The sequence below is a fragment of the Catharus ustulatus genome, chromosome 16 (assembly GCF_009819885.2).
Source record: "Catharus ustulatus isolate bCatUst1 chromosome 16, bCatUst1.pri.v2, whole genome shotgun sequence".
Classification (NCBI taxonomy): Eukaryota; Metazoa; Chordata; class Aves; order Passeriformes; family Turdidae; genus Catharus; species Catharus ustulatus.
Window position 1 is genome coordinate 14,846,500 of NC_046236.1, and position 16,591 is coordinate 14,863,090.

The window sequence follows — 16,591 nt, forward strand, 5'->3', positions numbered from 1 at the left end:
GAGTGGGACACTGGGGACAATGAGGTGGGGAACAAGGATCTGACTGGGGGTCAGGGGAGTTACAGATTGGAACTTGATGGACTGCAGGAGAAAAGGGGGCTGGAGCAGGGGATGCAGGTTGGTGAGTAAATGTGGGATGCTAAAAAAGAGGGAGAATTCTTTGTGGAGCCTTTTTCAAGTGGGAGAGAGAAAGGGGAACACCAGGGAATGGCTGAATGGTGAGGGGGAGACCCCAAAACGCTTCTGCAGTGTGGAGTGAGGAGAGCTTTTGGAAAATGGGGGGGCAGAGGGAGGATTTGGGGTAGTGGAGCTGGGAGGAGCAGGGCAGGAGAATGTTTGTGTCTCTTGCTAAGGGAAGAAGCGGAGGAGAGGAAAAGTTCACCTGCTTGTTGTGCAACTTGTGCTTGGCTTCAGGCCCTGGGCTGCTCTGCTGCTGGTTTGGGGTGAACCCAATGAGCCAAAGCCAGGAACCCAGACCTGGCTGGAGCCAGGTGAGATTCCTCCTGGCAGCAGTGCAGGAGAGGTGCCCCACAGGAATTTGTGGGGTGGAAAGTGCTCGTTGTGTGAGAGCTGCAGAGGTTGTGAGCAGGCACATTCCCCCCGACAGACACAGCCTGCGGATGCTCCAGAGGGAAGGAGGGCTGCTCTTTGATCTCTTTGGAGAGCCTGGCTTTAGAAACAGCAGAAAACAATTCAGTGCCTCTGTGCCAAGCTGCTCCTGCAGGTTTTTTTGTGGAGATGGAAGCGTTTAGGGTGACAGCTGATTTCTCTCGCAGCCGCGGCGATTCCGCGCGCGCCCAGGCTCAGACTCGCTGAGGAGACGGCTGATGCCGTTGTGACAGTTTGACATTCCTCAGCCCTGGGATGGTTTCCCCCCTTCTTTCATTTCACCCTTTTATGTGTAACCCTTTCCTTCCTGCTGGGCTGAGCAGCAGAGCCTTGGAGGGAGGGATTTGTGCTGAGGTGTGGGGGAATGTGAGCGGAGCTCCTTGGGGAGCTGAGGGATTGTTCCTCTCCTGGGTGGGACAGGGAAGGTGAGAAACACGATTTGGGGTGTAGAGTGACCCCAGAGTGATCCTCAGTGATCTGAGGGTTTGTCACCTCCCTCCTGCCCCCACCCCATCCCCAAGTTCACTGCACTGGAGATGTTTTCCCTGAGGATCTTCCCGTGTGGAAGGAGGCCAGGCAGAGCAAGGCAGGTGTGGAGTGTCCTCCTGTGTGCCCTCCCTTCTCCCCCTCCCTCTTGGCTTGGAACAACTCTCCCCTTCTTTTTTTGTGTCTTTTGAAGGGGTTTTCCAGAAGCAGCCCGAGCCTGGGAAGTCCCTGGCAAAGCAGCTGCTGTGTGAGAGGCAGGTTGGAGATGGGAGGTGGGAGAGGATCTGAGCGTTTGGAGAGGTCAGAGACCAACCCCACCTGCTGCTGGAGGAGTGGGAGGGCAGGGAATAAATCCTTTCAGCATCCAGCTGAAGGGGCTCTGTGAGGTTTGGTCCTTAGAGCATTATCCTGTCACTCCATCCCTTGGGAATGGTTTCTCTCCGTGTTTCCTGATGGCTCCTTCAGGCCACAGTGAGGTTGTCCCAAAGTTTCTCTTCTCCCAATCCCCCTGCTCATCCTGGTTCCTCTGCACTCTCTGCAGCAGCTCCAGGTCCTCCCAGTGCTGGAGGAGCTCTTCAGGTGGGCTCTCACCTGAGCAGGCAGAGGTTTGGCCAAGTGTCACTTGGAGATTTGCAGCTTTTCCATCCTGGTCCTGCCCTGTGTGTTTGCTCCCCGTGACAGGGATCAATGTTGTGGCAATCCAGAAATGCTTTGAGGTCTTGTTGGAAGTGCTCTTACAGGTAAATAGCTGGTCCCAAAGCTCTGGACAACAAATGTGCATTATTTGCTCCCTTCACCCTCTTTCTAAATCATTTTTAAGTGCCTTTTTTTGGGTGATTACCATCATCAGATTCCAGCTGTAGAAATGTCAGTAATTAGATACCACCCTCCCCAGTCTCAGCCAGGCTCTGTGGAGAGCTTTGAAATAAAAGCTATTATTTAAATCCAGTTTATCTTCCTTCTCCTTATGTATTGTTTAGTAGTATTTTCTTTCCCCAGCGCCAGAGCTACGGGGGGTTCATGCTCCTTCTTCCTAAATCTGAAATCTAAAGCTCTCTCGGGGGGTTTGGCTTCCTGTAGGCTCCTGCCTCTCCCCGGTGTCCTTCCTCCTCTCTTTCTCTGCCATCTCCCCTGCTTTCCCTTCCCTCTGTTTTATTAAAAGGCTCCCAGTAGCTTTCAGCCTGCCTGCTCAGGATTAGAGAACATCCTCAGGCACTTTTGCTGCCCTGCAAGGTTTTTATTTCAGCTCGGTGCTCCTGAGCAGGGCTGTGCAGCAGGATCCTCTGAGCAGCTGCATCCCCCTGGAATGGGGCAAAAAAAAATAACAAAGGTGGAGAAGGGAATCTCAGTCTCTCCCCCAGTGTGTTCCTTGCTCTGGAGCAGAGGGATCTTCCCAGAGCATCCTCCAGCTGTGGCCTGGGGTGGTTTTGAACACCCTCAGACCCAAAGGGAAGCTTTTTCTATTTCCACACCTTTTCAAACAAGGAGGCAGCAGGGAGATAAGCACTTCAAAACCACCCCAAAGCCTTCAGCTTGGCCCTGAAAGGCAAGAAAACAGCAAAGGTGTAAAGAGCAGAGCACTTTGTTGTGTGTTTTTTGTGGGTGCTCGGCTTCACCCTTGGCTCAGTGCTCTGGGCTTGTTCCTTCTGTGTTGCAAAACTTTGCAGGGGAATTCATCAATTGAAAATTTATTTGATTCGTTTCTCTGGTAATAAAATACCAGCAGTGCAAGCTCAGCTTGCACATCCAGCTCAGGGCCTGTTCCAGTGCCTGGCTGGGTCCAAGGGGCACTGGATAAACTGCTCCAGGCAGAATCTGTGTGTGTGCAAAATTCAGTTTGGTTTTCAGGCAGAGCTCTGTGCTCTGGGTTCAGTTCTTCTTGTGGTTTGGGCATTAAGGAAAATTCAAGACTTTTTTTAACAAGAGAGGGGGAAGAGAGAAAAAGCCATATGACAGGAAAGGTTTGGGTTTCACGTCTTTAAATCTTTCCTGAGCGTGAGGAATGGGATTGTCTCGTTCTCCTGCCATGACAGGCTGGGGGAAAGGAGCTGAGGTGCCAGGGAAATCTGGATGGAGCAAATCCCTTTGAATGGGGACACTTGGGTGGTGTCCCAATTGTCCAAATACCTCAAAACCAAATGAGTTTTGTACAAAAAACAACACTGTGTATAAATGCAAGGTGACAAAAAGTCCCAAAAGGATGGAATTCCTTACCTGTGAAAAGTATGGACAATTTCCATATGTGACAACATGGAATCTATTGGACCATTGCACTTACTTTTGATATTTCAAATTAAAACATTACATATATTTATGCTCTGCTTCTACCTCTTTAGGAACTCATTGGAGAAATCACTTAAATTTAGTGGCAGCAAACTCTGGGCATCCTGCCTCACTCTCCTGTGGGACTGAACAAGGAACAGGCTGGGTTTGGGAGGGGAAGGAGAAGGTGGAGAGAGGGGGGGAGCTAATGGAAAAGTACAGTGCAGCACCTTCTGAGGTGAGGATAAGTGGGGAAGGTCTATTAGCAGCCCTGATAATTTGCATGTATTATGTAAAGCTCAGCTGGCAGCTCCCATGTGAGCTGTCAGAGGCTCTGCAGTGGGAGGCAGAGCTGGAGCTGCCACCTGCACAGCCTGAGGAGTGCCAAACCCAGCTGGGCTCAGCTCCCAAAGCCTGCAATGGTCCCTGCAAGGTGCAGGGCTCTGTGGCAGGGCTGGAGGGTGCAGGGTGCCAGGGGGAAGCTGCAGCACCAAGGAGAGGTGGCTCCAGTGTGCCCCAAGTGCTGGTGGTGCCACTCAGTGCCCAACATGGAATAAAGTTGTCAGAGCTGGAGGGAGTGGAAGGTGCAGAGTGGAAAATTCCCAAACACGAGGCCACAGGGAGAGAGGTTCCAGAATAAGGGTGAAGGAAGAGCAAGAAGCACAGATTTTTGAGGAAAAGAGAATTTTTCACCCTCTGACCAAACCACAGTCAAAGGGAAGATTCCTGGAGGAGGCAGCAGGGTCTGATACACTGAATTTAAAGCTCCAGTTTCTCTGGGGTTCAAGGAGAGGAAGCAGTGACAAGCTGATAAATAAATTCCATTTTTCCGTCCTGGATCTGGGCATCTCCTGTGCTGCTGCAATCCTTTGCAGTCTCTGCCTTTAGTTCCATGTCCAGGAACTGCTGCCTGAAGGGAAAAACCTCAGGAAATGGGAGCTGAGAGAGGGGTGAACCCTTCAGAGATGCTCCAGAAGATGCTGGGGAGGGAGCCTGGAGCACTCTGAGCACGGGGAGTGTCCAGGAGAGGGAGCTGGAAACGGGCTGGAGCTCTGGGAACCTGAGCATCACCTGGGAGGGGATGGACCAAAGGTGAATCCTCCCAAAATCCTCCCAAAATCCTCCCAAAATCCTCTCAAAATTCTCTCAAAATCCTCGCAAAATCCCACCTGGCCACCTGGGGATGGTGCTGGGGGAAATGCCAGCAGTGGGATTTTTCTACGGGGAAAAAATCCCTTTGGAGCCCAAGCTGGGCCATCCTAAAACGTTCCTGTTGTGGCAGCTCCAGCTCAGTCCCTGCTGCTGCAGGCTCAGAGAGCTGAGCAGGGTTTTGCCCATCCAATGTGCACTTTGCTGGAATTGCCAATTTGTTTTTTCCTAATTTACCCTTTCCTTGTTTGTCTCACGTACAGGGGTCTAATTTGGACTTTTTTAGGCAAGGACCTGCTCAGCATTTATGGGTTGGGGCAGCAATTCTGGAGCATTTAGAGGTGAATTTGATTAGCACTTTTGGAAAACTGTGCAGCAAATTGCAGTGCTAATCACTGCAAAAATCAAGCCATGGAGTTTTAAGGCAGAACTGGCTTTCAGTTGGCTTTTTTAAAGCAAAAAATGAAGATATTAAGCTGTCTAAAGCTTAGAAAAATTTTATTTCTGCTGGTTTCATGTCTGGCTTTCTGATTACACAGTTGTGCTGAGTGTTGGTAGAAAAAGATGGATAAAATAGAAAACACTTAATTTGTGCTGCAGAACTGATGTTGTAGTGTTGGAATCAGCTTTTCTCATGTCTCTCCCTGTCCATAATTGAGTAAAAAACAGAAGAAAAATGTCTTTTATTTGTAAAATCATTCACTGTGTATAAAAGATGGATGGGAAGAGACACAACCAATTAACTCCCAACTTTATTGTGTCATCCCTGGGGTTCAGGATCTGCTGGAATCAAAGGGAACCCTCCCAGTGACCTCTGCTGCGTGCTGGGCGATGACTTCTCGTGGTTTTTAAATGAGGATAAAACCCATGGCTGTGTGCAGAGAGCAGGGGGAGTGTTAAGTGGATTAAGTGGGACCCACTGGAGACTTTTGTCTGGGGAATGGGACTTGCAGTTGGATTCCCTGGGGCTGCAGACTCGGGGCTGCTGCTCCAGACTTCAAAGCAGAACGGGAACTTGGGCTCTGATTTCACACAGTGAGAGACAGCAGATGAACACCAGGATTGTTGTGTGCAGAATGCCAGCATTGAGATAAGGAAGGAAGCAGATTTGATCATTAACCAAGGCACATTGGGGAGGGGAACTAATTGGCTTTTTGCAGGAGCTCTGGTGCTGCTGCCTGTGACGTGGCTGATGTTTGGGTCATGTTTGAAGGATGGGGAAATTAGTGGATGCAGCCTAATCAGGAAATGTTGGCCTTCCTCATTTTTTTATTTATTTATTTTTTTTTAAATTTCCCTGAGACATGGAGATTACTGGAGTTACAAACTGCAAATTGGTAACTGCAGGAGATGCCTAAAATATGAGATAATGCCTAAAAACTGCCCAACTTTCTCTGTAGGACATCAAATGCTAGGTCTAGGAGCTGTAATTAAATTGCTGATGTGCTGTTAAAAAAAGCAGCTGCCTGGTCTAAGATTGTCCAGGGCAGGAGCAGAAACTCTATAAATGGGACATGGAAAAAGTGGGAATTTAAGGGATGGGAATTGAAATTTTGGATTTCCAGCTTTGCAGGGTGTGGGAGGATGCAGAGGCTCAGAGCTGCTGTTCTGGGTGGTGAACTCAGAGAATTCAGCATGGGAGGGAATTGGAGCAATCCCAGAGCTGCTCCAAGGCTGGGACAGCTGGAATTGTTCACCTGGAGAAGGGAAGGATCCAGGGAGAGCTCAGAGCCCCTTCCAGGACCTAAAGAGAGCTGGGGAGGGACTGGGGACAGGGATGGAGGGACAGGACACAGGGAATGGCTTCACATGGACAGAGATCAGGATTGGGAGGGATTTTGGGAAGGAATTCCTGGCTGGGAGGGTGGCACAGATCCCAGATTTGCTGTGGCTGCCCCTGGATCCCTGGAATGCCCAAAGCCAGGCTGGATGGAGCTTGGAGCACCCTGGGACAGTGCAAGGTGTCCCTGCCATGGGATCTCTGAGATCCCTCCCAACCCAAATTCTGGGATTCTGTGAGCACCTCATTAATGCTGATGAGTTTACACTCTCATCAACAATATTTTGAGATGTGAAGCCTTTTCAATATAAGGAAAAGATTCAGGCACTTATGGATTTCCTCCAAAGCCAAACCAGGATTTACATAATTCCTTTGCCTCCTGCATTGTGCTTCAGAGCAATCACAGAATCCTGGAGTGGTTTGGGTTGGAAGGGACCTCACAGATGATCCAGGTGCACCCTGGAACCCTTTTCTTGGGCTCTGTATGACTGTGTTGGGTTTTTAGTGGAGATAAGGATTGGGAATCAATTCCTTCCAATGTCTGACTCTGGATTCTCTCCTCTCCCTCCTCCTGGTGATTCCTCACGTGCTTTTCCCTCTCCTTGCTGTCCTGCAGCCGTGGCCTTCCTGGTGGCATTCCAGCAGAACAAGCAGCTGATAGGAGACAAGGGGCTGCTCCCCTGCAAGCTCTACCTGCAGGAAATCAAGAAATACTTCAAGGGCAAGGTTGGCCTGGATGCCCTGAGCTATGCCCCCACTCTCCTCTGGTTCCTGGACTGGTCTGCCATGGACAGCACCTTGGATTGCCTGGCCCTGGCTGGGCTGGCAGGGGCAGCCTTTGTGCTGCTGACTGGCTGTGCCAACATGATCCTCATGTTCCTGCTGTGGCTGCTCTACCTGTCCCTGGTCAATGTGGGACAGATCTGGTGAGTTCTCAGTTCCTCTGCTCTGCTTTGCCCTCTTTTTGTTTGTGGTACATGTTGGTTTTCCATCTGCAATCGCAATTTTCCAATTTGAAATTTGGATTTTCAATCCAGTTTGTGGCTGCTCCTCACCAAATGGTCCATGTAGGAATGTGAGGTGAGGACAGCACCTGGCAGGAATGATTTGTGGGCACAGAAATGATTTATGGGCACTGGCTGTGCCAGCATGGTGCTCATGTCCCTGCTGTGGCTGCTCTCCCTGTCCCTGGTCAGTGTGGGACAGATCTGGTGAGTTCTCAGTTCCTCTGCTCTGCTTTTCCCTCCTTTTGTTTGTGGTACATATTTTTTTTCCTGTTATAATTTGGATTTCCAATCCAATTTGTGGCTGTTCTTCACCAGATTATCCAGGTAAGAGTGTGAGGTAAGGACAGCACCTGGCAGGAATGGTTAGTGGGCACAAAAAATGATTTATGGGCACAAAAAATGATTTATGGGCACACAAATGATTTATGGGCACACAAATGACTTGTGGGCATGTCCCAGCTCTGCCTTAGCTGGGATATCTGCCCTGACTTCTCCTCAGTTCATTGGTACAGGATTGGTTTGATGATCCTCGTGGCTCCCTTCCCACTGAGGTTATTCCAGAAATTTCCTCACTGCTTTATTCCAGAAATTTCCTCACTGCTTTATCCCAGCTGTGCTTCCCCTCGTGGCTGTTGCAAGAGAATTCCCTCAATAATTGCTTTTAGTTTTCAGCTCTGTCCAGGAGAGAGCTGGAATTCTGTATTTCAGAATTGTGGGGGGAAAGGACAAACCCTGACCCTGTGAATCACTGCTGCAGGGAAGAGCTGTGCTGCAAAAATAAAAGGTTGAGGTTGTCCTTGCTCTTGTTAAGGCCCCAAATAGATTGGGTGAGAGAGGATGAGCCCTGAAAACCCCAAATTTCATTTAGGATTTCCTGAGGTCATGTGGGGGGGAAAGGTTCTGCCATTGAGAGGATCAGGGATATTCCTCCCACATTTTCTGGATTTAGGACAGGACACCTTCTCCACACATGGGCTCAGAGCATTTAATTGTAAGGTTTAATTGTAAGGTTTAATTGTAAGGTTTAATTGTAAAGTTTACTTGTAAAGTTTTGGATGTGCTGCCCCTTTCATTGCCATCCCACTGCACATGGAATGTCAGTGGGTGAAGGAGAAAAGCTCCATTCTCTGAGCCCTTAACTCAGCATGAACTTAAACTGTGAAACCAAGAGTTGGAAAAATAACTCAGTAACTTTTCCACTGCCTCTTTCCAAACTATTCCAGAATTTCTTGTCTATTTTCTGCATGTTTTAATGGGGAAGGGCAGGAATTCAAGCATCCTCCTGCTCTGGCTTTCAGGGATGCAGGACAAAACCTGCATGTCATCCTTGACTTTGTGTTTGTGTTTGTTTGGAGGGGAAAACAGAAAATAAAAAAATCCCAAGGGTTTGTAGCTGAGCTCTGGAGCTGCAGTGACTGGATCTGCCTGGCAGGAATGACAGGAATTCACTCTTAATAAACCTGGATTTTAATTTTTTTCCCCTTTTTTTACTCCTTGAAATTTTGGGGAGTGAAATTTAGCCTGGTGTCCAACAAAACCACACCAAGGAGGGAGGGAGAAAAGGGGGTTAGAGATGTTCCCTCAGCTTTTTTTTTCCTGTCAATATTCTGTTTTAAACAGGAGCTGAGGTGGTTCTTGAGAAGGAAAAAGAGCCCAGGCAGCCCAAAGCAGCTCATCCAGCTGTGGGCTCCATTTTCTGGAGTGGCTCAGATTATCCAAATGATAAATCCAAGCTGGGATATTCCTGTTGTGCCTCAGGAATTGTGTGAGCAGCTCAGAGAGCCCCAAACCTGCAGTGCTGGCTTTAAAACCAAGGCTGAATTTGGAGCTCCCCTCTCACAGTTTGGAGGTTTGGGTGCATTGATTGTCTCACTCCCAGTTTGGGGCAGGTTGAGAGGTTTTGATGAGTTCTGTTGTTTCTCCTAAACCACAGCTCTGCTGCCTGGAGCCACAGACAGCTCAGCAGAGGTGCCTGAAATGAGGAGGAAATTCCTCCTGTGCTCCAAATTTAAAAAAAAAAATCCTTCTGTAGCTCAAAATAAAATATTATTTTGATTTTTTTTTTTTTTTTTTTTTTTTGCAGCCTGGGCACCAAAATGCTGTGCTGAGCTTCCCTGGGAAGGCACTCCAGGGAAGATGCAGCAGGAATAGAGCTCCCTTCTTCAGGCCAGGGAGGGACAATTTATTCCTTTTATCGCCTTTCTGCCCATTTTAATTGTAAATGTCCCTGTTTGTTTTGGGCTGCTGAAGGAGCAGCTCTTTCAACTGCTGCCCAGCTGGCTTGGGCTCAGCCTGGGGAAGCTTCAGAAGAGCAAAGTGTGGCCTTTGAAGGGCAGGACACGTCCCCTGCCTGCCCTGGCCCCACCTGGCAGCTGGGGACAGCACAGCTGAGCCCTTCAAACCCCCCAAAAAACTTCTCCTCCCAGCTCTTTGTGGGATAAAGGAATATTCTGGCAGCCTGAAATCCCCAAATCCAAGCCCTTGGGTTTGTCAATTTGTTATCCTTGACTCTGAAATAAGATGCACTTTGGTGGGTCTCAAAATAAAGTGATTTTTGTAGAGAAATGGATTTATTTTAGTGCTTGGGAAGTGTGGGGTTGTGATTCCCGGTGTTTTCCACCTTGAATTTGGGGATTTTTGTCATTCTGGGCACATTTTTTGCCCCCCAAAAAAATTGCAGCCTAAAGCTGGGTGTGTTTGGGGTCAAGGCCACCCATGGGATGGTGTCACTTCATCAGAAGCTCTGCCTTTAAACACTGATTTTTATTTTGTTTTTTCCCTTTTTTCCCCCCATCTGCCACTTTGAACTTTTTCCTTTTGAAGTAGGAGACTGTCCAGAAGCTCAGAAATCTTCCAGGGCAGAGGAATATTTAATATTTAATACCTGACCCGTTGGGTGAGGTGCTGAATCATTATTTTCATTTTAACCTTGATTATTTGTCATTTCTGCAGGAGTTAAATAGGAGTAAAGTGCTAGTAGTCAGTGTGAGTTGAGTAGAAGCTGTTTAAAGATGTTTTAAAAAGATTTTTGGGGCAATTCCTCACAGTCCAACATCCATTTTGCAGCTCCCACACAAATTGGTCCCATCCCTCCCTCCTGAATATTCCTGTCATGGATTTTCAAACCAGAATATGGGAAAAGTTCCTTGGTTTAACAAAATCCCTGCTGTGGGGTCATTCCCTGAGGGATTGATCTTTTTTGGGGTTGAGCTCTGTGGGAGAGCAGGAATTAAATCACTTTTTTGGGTTTTTTTTTTGTACCAGAAATCACTAATGCACTTCTAAAGTGCCTGGGTAATTCTGGGATAAATTCACTTTTATCCCCCAGTGAGGTGTCTCCAGAGAGCTATTACATTTTCTTACAGCAACAAACTTTGCAGCTCCTCTGCCACTGATCTCCTTTTTCTTCTCCTGTTCTTTCCTCCCTTCCAGAATTTCCAACTGCACTCTGAAAACTTTTCCTTTCCCTGGCTTCTTGTGTTCCCAAAGCTCATTGTCAGCCCTAAAAATCATCAGTACAGGATTAAAAATAATTTTTAAAAAGCTGGAATTGTGGGATTTTTACATCCTGTTGCCTTTATTTTCTTTCAAGGTTCTGCTTGAGCTCAAGGGGATGAATTAACCAAGCCAATAAATAAAATGTTTTAGCACCAGGTGGCTGCAAGGTTCTCTTCAGTGTGTTCTTCCCTTGTGGAAAAGGGATTTTGGGATCCAAAAAAGATCCAGAAAGTATTTTAGGGTCACAAAAGAACAGCAGGGATTTTTGGATCCAAAAAAGATCCAGAAAGTATTTTAGGGTCACAAAAGATCCTGGCAGGTCACAGTTGGGTCACCCTGAAGCTTCTCCAGGCTGAACAATCCCAGCTCCATCCTGGGGGTTTCCTGTGGCCTGGAGGAGAAAAATCTGATGGAAAATCAGATAAAAAATCAGATGAAAAATCAGATTAAAATATCAGATGAAAAATCAGATGAAAACTCAGATTAAAAAATCAGATGAAAAATCAGATTAAAAAATCAGATTAAAAAATCAGATGAAAAATCAGATTAAAAAATCAGATGAAAAATCAGATGAAAAATCAGATTGAAAAATCAGATTTAAAAATCAGATAAAAAATCAGATGAAAAATCTGATGAAAAATCAGATTAGAAAAATCAGATAAAAAATCAGATTTAAAAAATCAGATGAAAAATCCCCCTTGGAGCTCCCAGATCAGTGGATCAGGTTGTTTTGTTATTTTTAAGCAGTGTGGATAATGTGGATAATTCAGATTAATTTTTTTAAATTTTTTTTTTCCCCCCAGACCCTGCAGAATCAGGAGCTGTGGAGGCAGCAGGGGCAGCCTGGGTGTCCTGGGTTTTCTCAGGACACGTGGGGGGTTCTCAGGGATCACAGGAGTGGATGTGGCAGCTGTGCCTGACACAGTGACCTTGGCAAGGGCTCCCCATCCGTCTCTGTCCTGCTCTGTCCTGTCTGGAGGTGACACCAGCTCGTGCTGAGGGGCTGGGATGTTTAACTGAGAGCACATTTCCATTCCAGTGGGAATTGGAAGCAGAAATTCCTGTTGTGCCTGAGCCCAGTGTCCAGTTCTGTGTATTAAAAACAAATAAATTTAGGTAAATCTCATTAACCAACACCACCTTGGTGCTTTTGCTAAATTTGAATTTTTCAGGGCTTTGTAAACAGAACCCTTTTTGCAACCTCCTTTCCATAATACCCCCAAAACAACAACAAGAAGAAAAATTAGAATATATATCTCATTCCTTTATCTGGCCTTGGCAGGGGAGCTCAGGAATTTCTTTGTTATCTCAGCCTCACATCCCTGTGTCCCCAGCAAGAAAAGATCTCTGCAGGATCTCAGGGCTCATCCTTCCTGCCCAGGAAGCTTTTTTGGCACTTCCTCCCCGCCCAGGAGAGAGGGAATGGATCGGTTTCAAAGGATGAGCTGGGGAGGCAGAGCAGAGATGAATTCCATGTGCCAGGAATGAGAACCACACCGGGGCTGGGAGCTGCACGTGGAGCCCCAAGGATGGCATTGCCAATTCCTAAATTTCAGATTTGTCACGATATAAACACGTGGGGCTTGAGTTGCTTCGTTAGAAAAGAGAATTTTTTGTTCACCTGGTTGATATTTCTGGGAAACAGCAGAAAGCACCATGTTAAACTTAATTTCATGATTATAAGCTGCACATCTGGGTGTCAGGAACTGTCTGGGGTTCCAATACAGGGTGTGATAAAAGGTTTCTGTTCTATCATCATCTGCTGAGGGTGGGGCAGTGATCCTGATCTCCTTGGGAGATATTCTGCTAATGGGCATCCATTGAAACCAGGCAGGGCAGTGTTCTTTATCCCATGGGATATCTCCTGTTCATGGCCATGGTTTATAAACCAGCTGGGGCAGTGTTCTTTATCCCATGGGATATCTCCTGTTCATGGCCATGGTTTATAAACCAGGCAGGGCAGTGTTCTTTATCTCATGGGATATCTCCTGTTCATGGCCATGGTTTATAAACCAGCTGGGGCAGTGTTCTTTATCTCATGGGATATCTCCTGTTCATGGCCATGTTTATAAACCAGGCAGGGCAGTGTTCTTTATCTCATGGGATATCTCCTGTTCATGGCCATGTTTATAAAACAGGCAGGGCAGTGTTCTTTATCTCATGGGATATCTCCTGTTCATGGCCATGGTTTATAAACCAGGCAGGGCAGTGTTCTTTATCTCATGGGATATCTCCTGTTCATGGCCATGGTTTATAAACCAGCTGGGGCAGTGTTCTTTATCTCATGGGATATCTCCTGTTCATGGCCATGTTTATAAACCAGCTGGGGCAGTGTTCTTTATCTCATGGGATATCTCCTGTTCATGGCCATGTTTATAAACCAGGCAGGGCAGTGTTCTTTATCTCCATGGGATATCTCCTGTTCATGGCCATGGTTTATAAACCAGCTGGGGCAGTGTTCTTTATCTCATGGGATATCTCCTGTTCATGGCCATGGTTTATAAACCAGCTGGGGCAGTGTTCTTTATCTCATGGGATATCTCCTGTTCATGGCCATGGTTTATAAACCAGGCAGGGCATTGTTCTTTATCTTCTCACAACCCATCCTTCCTCCAGCCAGTCATTTTCTGCTCATGGCCATTGAGTCCCACTGTGGGACTGATAAAATTACTGCATCCCATTGGGAGTTGCTCCAGCCAGGGGGAAGAGCCCAACATTTCTTACCAAGATAAAACCAGAGGTTTTGGGACACTAAGGGAGCCCCTTTCTCCACTGGAATCCAGAGGGAAACTGGATCAAGAGCCCCTTGATTTCAAAATTATAATAATTTGGAGGGAGGGGGTTTACAAATCTTTATTGATAGAAATTTTTATTGATAGAAAGTTTTATTTATAGAAAGTTTAATTGATAGAAAGTTTTATTGATAGAAATTCTTATTGATAGAAAGTTTCATTGATAGAAAGTTTTATTGATAGAAATTTTTATTGATAAAAATTCTTATTGATAGAAACTTTTATTGATAGAAAGTTTTATTTATAGAAAGTCTTATTTATAGAAAGTCTTATTGAAAGTCTTTATTGATAGAAAATTTTGCTGATAGAAAGTTCTATTGATAGAGATTCTTATTGATAGAAAGTTTTATTGATATAAAGTTTTATTGATAGAAATTCTTAATGATAGAAAATCTTTATTTATAGAAAGTCTTATTTATAGAAAGTTTTATTGATAGAAAGTCTTTATTTATAGATGGTAAGATGTGGGGTTGAAGCTGGACTGGGAATAAACACAATTTTAAAAATTTTGATTTTTTTTTTTTTAAGATTTCAAACTTGCTCCAATTCCTTGGAGTTGAGCAGCCCAAAAATTCAGGAATTTCTTCTTCCCTTTGCACACAGCAGATTTTCCACTCCCATTCCTATTTTTTACATTTTCTGTTTAAAAACTCCAAATATTGGAAGAGAGGAACTCAAGTCATTGCCTTGAATTGATTGAATTTTAGAATTTCAGTTTTAAACCCCAATTTTAATTATTTGGCTTTCTTTTTCTTTTTTTTTTTTTTTTTTTGCAGGTATTCCTTTGGTAAGTGACTGAGCTGAGCCCAGAGCTGCAGTAAGATTTTTTTTTTTTTTTAATTGTATTTTATTTTATTTGTGGATGTGTGGCTTTCCCCAGCCCACCTTGTTTTTTTCTCTTTCTCTGGCATGTTTAAATTTTAATTTTATTTATTTATTCTTTTTCTCTTGCATATTTAAATTGTGATTTTTCTTTTGCTTTTCTTCTCGCATGTTTAAATTGTGATTTTTATTTTTTTTCTTTTGCTCTTTCTCTTGCATGTTTAAATTTTTATTTTATTTTTTTTCTCCTTCTCTGGCATATTTAAATTTCGATTTTTTTAAAATTGAAGGATATTTTTATGAAGTTAATTCACTTTTTGATTACTTTTCACAACAATTCTTTCTGCCCACAAAAAATCTGTAAATTGAGATGAAGGGAATGAAGGACATTGGTGGGAGGAAATTTTTCAATGGGTTTTTTTAAGAAATATTTATTTTTTAAATCAGTTTGGGGAAATTTTTTTTTTTGGAGAGAAGTGGAAAAAAATTGTTTATTTCACAGATAAAGTATTTTTTTAGTCTAAAACTGAATAATTAAAATTTTTGTGTTGTGTTGAAGAGATGATCAATTCAGCAGAGTTGGTTTTGTGGGTTGTAATTTGGTTTATTTAATTTGCTTTATTTAATTTGGTTTATTTAATTTGTTTTTAGGTTTTTTGCTGTTGGGAAATGTTGTTTAGGTTGGGATTGGTGAGTTATAGTTGTGAGTTTTTGGTGGTTTTTGGGTTTTTAGTTTAGGTTTGAATAATTAAAAGAAAAATTTTTAACAATTATAGTTTAGGGAGTTTGTTTTAGAAAAATTAATTAAGAGTAAAAAGGAGTTTTTTGGTTGTTTATTGTAGATAATAAATAATAATATTTTAGATAATAAATAAAGTATGTGGGGGAGCAAGAGTGGTTTTGATTATAAATTTTGGTTTTTTTTAATTATTATTTTTGGAATCAGTTTTAAAGCTGCAGAATTGAATATTGAAATGGAATATTTGAATTTGAAAGGGATTTTCTATCTGAAATTGAATTTCTCCCTGCAGGAATGGGATGGGTGGGAAAAAAATGAGATTTGTGTGCCCAAAGGAGAATTTTAAATGAAATTTGTGTGTTTTATTCAGTGAAATTTGTGGGTTTTATTCAGTGAAATTTGTGGGTTTTATTCAGTGAAATTTGTGGTTTTTTATTAAATTAAATTTGGATTTTAGGGAGCTTTGGTCCCTTTTCCTCTGGGAATCGCAGCTGTCCCCCATTTCCAGTGGAATTTTCTGGAATTTGATGAGTCTGGGATTTCTGGGAGTGGCCAGGTGGAGAACAAAATATTGAGAATTTTCCTCCCTGCTAAATGAGAATATTTCATTTAAATTTAATTTCAATTTAACCCAGAGGATTGGGCTGGAGCTCCTGCTGATGGGCATAGAAAATTCATTTATTTTTATTTTATTTTGCTGTTTATTTTTAATTTTTTGCCATTTTTCAAGCAGTATTTCATTTTTTTTGCCCTTTGGGGTCTCTCCCTGCTAAATGTGAATATTTAATTTTAATTTAATTTTAATTTAATTTCAATTTAACCCAGAGGATTGGGCTGGAGTCACTGCTGATGGGCATAGAAAATTCATTTATTTTGATTTTATTTTGTTGTTTATTTTATATTTTTGCCATTTTTCAAGCAGTATTTCATTTTTTTTTGCCCTTTGGGGTCTCTCCCTGCCCGTTTTTGGCTGCCCAGGAGGGAGATGAAGGCAATGGAAATGTGCAGCACAGGAAAACCACAAGATTTTTGAAACAACACCCCTGTCACCCATGGCTGGGCAGAAATATTCACATTAAATTAAATATTGCTGAGCTTTTTGGGAGCATTCACTTCAAAGCAAAATTCGTTTTTAAAAAAAAAAATAATAAAAATAAAATTCCTGGAGAGTTCTTTGGAAGTGCTGATTGTTCCCTACCCCCTCCAGGAAATGTGGATTTTTTATTTATTTATTTTAAATTTTTTTTGCTGCATCTCAAGGTGGATTTTGATCACCAGGCTGTCCCTGGGACTTTTCAAGAACTCCAGAAATTTCCAGAAATGGGAATAACAACAAGGTGTGGGATCAGCTCTGGGGTCCTGGCAGGGAAAAGGATGAAAATCCCTTTTTGTAGGGAAAGGATGAAATTCCCTTTTTCAGGATCTTTGTCCCTGCAGCTCAGGAGCT

General features: G+C 44.0%; 1 protein-coding gene across 2 annotated transcripts in view; it reads left to right on the forward strand.

The window, feature by feature from the left end:
- Window positions 1-16,591, forward strand: part of LMF1 (lipase maturation factor 1) — a 138,991-nt gene that overhangs the window by 1,311 nt on the left and 121,089 nt on the right. Inside the window, exons 2-3 of one of the 2 annotated variants that reach the window (XM_033074316.1) lie at window positions 6,903-7,212; window positions 14,360-14,370. In XM_033074316.1, coding sequence (XP_032930207.1) covers window positions 6,903-7,212; window positions 14,360-14,370 — 321 coding nt within the window. Of the gene's footprint in view, window positions 1-6,902; window positions 7,213-14,359; window positions 14,371-16,591 lie in introns of those variants that run through there. The other variant, XM_033074317.2, reaches the window with a different exon arrangement.